The 4,611-nt window shown below is 51.2% G+C and overlaps 1 protein-coding gene across 1 annotated transcript in view; it reads right to left on the bottom strand.

Annotated features, from left to right (window-relative positions):
• The window catches only part of HIVEP3 (HIVEP zinc finger 3), a 305,383-nt gene that overhangs the window by 3,058 nt on the left and 297,714 nt on the right, over positions 1-4,611 (bottom strand). The window contains 1 exon segment of the mRNA XM_031061871.1: positions 618-1,681. Coding sequence (XP_030917731.1) covers positions 618-1,681 — 1,064 coding nt within the window.

Genomic DNA, 4,611 nt, shown 5'->3' with positions numbered 1-4,611 from the left:
ACAAACCCCCCATCAGTCTGCCTGCAGCCCTGGGAGGAACAGGAAAATTCCTTTTACCCACAGGATTGGATTTGTCCAGCAGAGAGATTAAATCATGTTCTGGACCCAGTGGGAAACCCCTCTCTGTGCTGAAGAGAGGAGAGATGAAGTGAGAGCTGTCCAAACAAACATTTCTCAGCAGCTCATCCAGCAGAGCTGGCTGTGGATGGACACAGGGCTCAGCCAGGGCTGGCTCAGGTCACTGACCACTGGGAAATGGCCAGAGCTCCACCCCAGCTGGGGAAACCTCAGGGATGGGAATGAAATTCCCAGAAACAAAAAGGCTCTTAGTGACAATTAATCATTAAGAGTTTGTCCTTGCTGATTGTCCCAGCAGGACTGGCTGGCTCAGGAGTGGGAATAACCCCTTAGAGAAGGGATAACTTTATTTCTCTCCAACTGAGAAGGGCAGGACTCAAACGGGTGCAAAACCCACTGCTGTCCCCTGTCCCTGTTCTCTGGGTCACTTGTGACAGTGGTCACAGGGTCCCTGTGCACTTCTGCATCACAGCCTTCACCAAAAACCATGTCAGAGACCACCCTGTGGGGACCAGAGGGCGGCAGGGCACTGGACTTACCAGCTTGGACTCGTAGAGCTGTAAGTTTTTGCCAAAGAACCTGTGAGGTAGAGGCATCGAAGAGAATATCCCGGGCTGGGCTTGATCTGAGCTTGGAACTTTGTCCTCTGCTGATTTGCTCGTGCCAGGCAAGTCCTCTTTGCCAGGGGGTGGATAACTGGCCAGCTCCAAGCAGCCTGGAGACAAGACTTTCTTCAGGGAGAAGTACCTCAGGGATGCCATCTCTCTGCTGGGTGACGAGTGCCTGGCAGGGGCCGCTTCTCCTTCAGGGGGGAGGACTGTCCTCGGGGACAGCTCCCTCCGGGGGGACGGGTGCCTGCTGGGCGACAGCTCGAGCCTTGGGGACACGCATCTCAGGGGAGACACCTCCCTCCTGGGAGAGAGGCGCTGGCAGGGGGACAGCCCCCTCCCTGGGGACAGGCACCTCAGGGAGGACAGCTCTGCCGTGGGGGAGAAGCGTTTGGGGGACGTGTCGTTTTTGGTCAGTAAGTGCTTCCTCGCCAGCACTGCTCTGCTGCTGCCACCCCCTCTGCCACACTCCTGGCTCGGGGACCACCTTTTCCTCGGGGAGGTGTCTTTGGAGGTCGACAGGTCCATGACCAAGGACATCTGTGGCCTGGTGACAGACTCTCTCTCAGCAGGAGCCAAGTGCTCGGTGGAGGTCAGAGCTGGTCTGTGGAGGCTCAGGAAGCTGTGGCACACAGCAATGTCGCTGCTGTCTGCTGACCACTTGCTCTCCAGCCCTGAGGAGGAGGAGGAGGAGGAGGCCTGCTGGCCTTCCCCTGCTTTCGGGGTGCTGGAGGCAGCTTCTTGAGCTGGGGATGTTTCGGTGCCTTCCTCTGGAGAGGACGGGGAGCCCCCTGAGGAGGGCAGCAGGAGGGTGCCGGCTTTGCCTTCCGGCAGCTTCGGCGCTGGCTCATCTTGGCTCTCCTCTTCCTCCTCGTCTTCCTCATCCTCGTTGTCGTCGTCGTCGTCAGATTCCTCAAGGTCTGAAAACTGGTGTTCCTCGATGGGCTCAGATCCCTCCCGCCCCTCAGAGTCCTGGAAAAGGTCTTCACTGGTTCCTGGAGGCAAACACAGAACACAGAATAGAAAACACACCTTCAGGGGCTATTTCTGTGCTAAGTCTGCACACCAAACACATGAGGGGCCATTTTTGTGTTAAATCTGCTCACCAAACACATGTAAAAGGCTATTGTTGAGTTAAATCTGCTCACAGAACACACGTGAGGTGGTATTTCTGTGCTAAATCTGCACAGCAAACACATATAAGGGGCTATGTTTGTGTTAAATCTGCACACCAAACACATGTAAGAGGCTATTCTTGTGTTAAACCTGCTCATAGAACACATGTAAAAGGCTACTGTTGAGTTAAATCTGCTCACCAAACACATGTGAGAGGCCATTTTTGAGTTAAATCTGCTCACAGAACACATGTGAGAGGCTATTTTTGAGTTAAATCTTCTCACCAAACACACGTAAGGGGCTATTTTTGTGTTAAATCTGCTCATAGAATACATGTAAGGGGCTATTTCTGTGCTAAATCTGCTCACAGAAAACATGTAAGGGGCTATTTTTGTGTTAAATCTGCTCACCAAACACATGTTCAGGGTCTATTTCTGTGCTAAATCTCCTCATAGAACACATGTTCAGGGTCTATTTCTGTGCTAAATCTGCTCACAAGCTCTAAGGGCACCAGAGGAGAGAGGATCTGGCTGCTCCTGGGTCTGATCATCTCCACTTTGAGCTGCAGCCCTGCCCTCCCTGCCGGCTCCACTGCTGCTGATCCCAGCAGATCCCAGTGAATCCCACTCTACCCCAGTTCCAGTTCCAGCTCTGTCAGCACACACAGCCCTCAGACCCTTCTGGGCACCTGCCACACTCTTTATTTGCTCTAAAATGCAAAAAAAAACCCTTTAATAGGTGAGAACAGCAGCACCTTCACCCTTCAGTGGGGTTTGATGATTATTTGTTACAATGGTGACTCCAGAATATTCTCAGCTGCCACCAGCTCCATGTGTTGGGTCTTTTCCTGCCCAGATTTCATGACAGATAAACACCAGCAAGGCAGGACTTTTGTTAAAAATCAAACAGGGTGGAATCTGTGGATTTCCCTGGGTAGGATAAATTCCAGCTGTGGTTTGAGGGCAGAGGGTTTGGGGCTCTGTAAATCAGAGCTTGTAGGCAGTAAGGAGGATAAAAAAGCAAATTCTACAGGATTTTAAATATTTCTGCTGGTTAAAACACATCTCTTTGCTGCCTGAAGGGCCAGCAGGAGCTTTCTGAGTTGGGCACCTGTTGTATTTGTGGGGTGCCCTGTAGCAGGGAGGAATGATCAGTCTGACTCCATATTCTCACAAGGCTAATTTATTATTTTATGATACCATATTATATTAAAGAATCCACAGCACCAAGTCCCCATGATGGACTGAAATCCCAATTTGGTTTATTTGGAATGCCAGGGCCTTCAGGAAGCACTTGGCATTCCCAGTCCCATGGATTTTCCCATGGCTGTTTCTGCCTGGAGCTGGGAACAGAAAGGAGCAGCTCACCCCGGTTCCAAACATCCCTGGGGCACAGCCATCCCTGCAGCTCCCCTACTGGATTTGTGGGGTGTCCCGATGAAGGGAGGAATGATGAATCTGACTCCATGTTCTCAGAAGGCTAATTTATTAGTTTATGATACTATATTATATTAAAGAATGCTATACTAAACTATACTAAAGAATACAGAAAGGATACTTATAGAAGGCTAAAAAGATAATGATGAAACCTCGTGACTCTCTCCAGAGTCCTGACACAGCTTGGCCCTGACTGGCCAAAGAGTGAAAACAACTCCCAGCAGAATCCAATGGAACAATCACCTGTGGGTAAACAATCCCCAAACACATTCCACAGGAGCACAACACAGGAGAAGCCAATGAGATAATAATTGTTTTCCTTTTCTCTGAGGCTTCTCAGCTTCCCAGGAGAGAAATCCCGGGCGAAGAGATTTTTCCAGAAAATGTGATGGTGACAGGTACCGAGCTGTCAATGCTCAGAGCAAAATCTGCTCCTCCCCTGGCGGGAGTGCAGAGCTGCTGGCAGCAGTGACAGCAGGGACAGCCCGGACGGGGCCACCGGGGACAGCCACTGGATGTCACTGCAGCCCTGCAGAGTGGCACTGCCGGGCCCTGCTCTGGGAATGCCACCCGTGCCCAGCCAGGGGCCAGAGCTGCTGGGACACCTCGGGTTGGGGCTGGCAGCAGAGCACGGATGCTGTGATACCTGTGTGTGACACCTGTCTGTGACACCTATATGACACCAGTGTGTGACACCTCTGTGATACCTGTGTGTGACACCTATGTGTGACCTGTGTGTGACCACTGTGTGTGATACCTGTATGTGATACCTGTGACCCCTGTGTGTGACCCCTGACATCTGTGTGTGACATCTGTGTGTGACACCTGTGTGTGACCCCTGTATGTGACACCTGTGTGACACCTGTGTGACACCTGTGTGTGACACCTGTGTGACCTCTGTGTGACACCTGACACCTGTGTGTGACCACTGTGTGTGATACCTGTATGTGATACCTGTGACTCCTGTGTGTGACACCTATGCGTGACACCTGTGTGTGACACCTGACACCTGTATGTGACACCTGTATGTGACACCTATGTGTGACCCCTGTGTGTGACACCTGTGTGACCCCTGTGTGTGACACCTGTGTGACACCTGTGTGTGACCGCCACCGTCACATTTTCTGGAAAAATCCCTTCACCCAGGATTTTTCTCCTGGGAAGCTGAGAAGCCTCAGAGAAAAAGAAAAACATTAATTATCTGATTTGCTTCTCCTGTGTTTTGCTGCTTTGGAATGTGTTTGGAGATTGTTTACCCACAGGTGAGTGTTCCATTGGATTCTGCTGGGAGTTGTTTTCACTCTTTGGCCAATCAGGGCCAAGCTGTGTCAGGACTCTGGAGAGAGTCACGAGTTTTCATTATTATCTTTTTA

The sequence above is a fragment of the Geospiza fortis genome, unplaced genomic scaffold (genome assembly GCF_000277835.1).
Source record: "Geospiza fortis unplaced genomic scaffold, GeoFor_1.0 scaffold32, whole genome shotgun sequence".
Taxonomy (NCBI): Eukaryota; Metazoa; Chordata; class Aves; order Passeriformes; family Thraupidae; genus Geospiza; species Geospiza fortis.
Note: the sequence above shows the minus strand (reverse complement) of the source record. Positions and strands in the feature narration are given on the sequence as shown.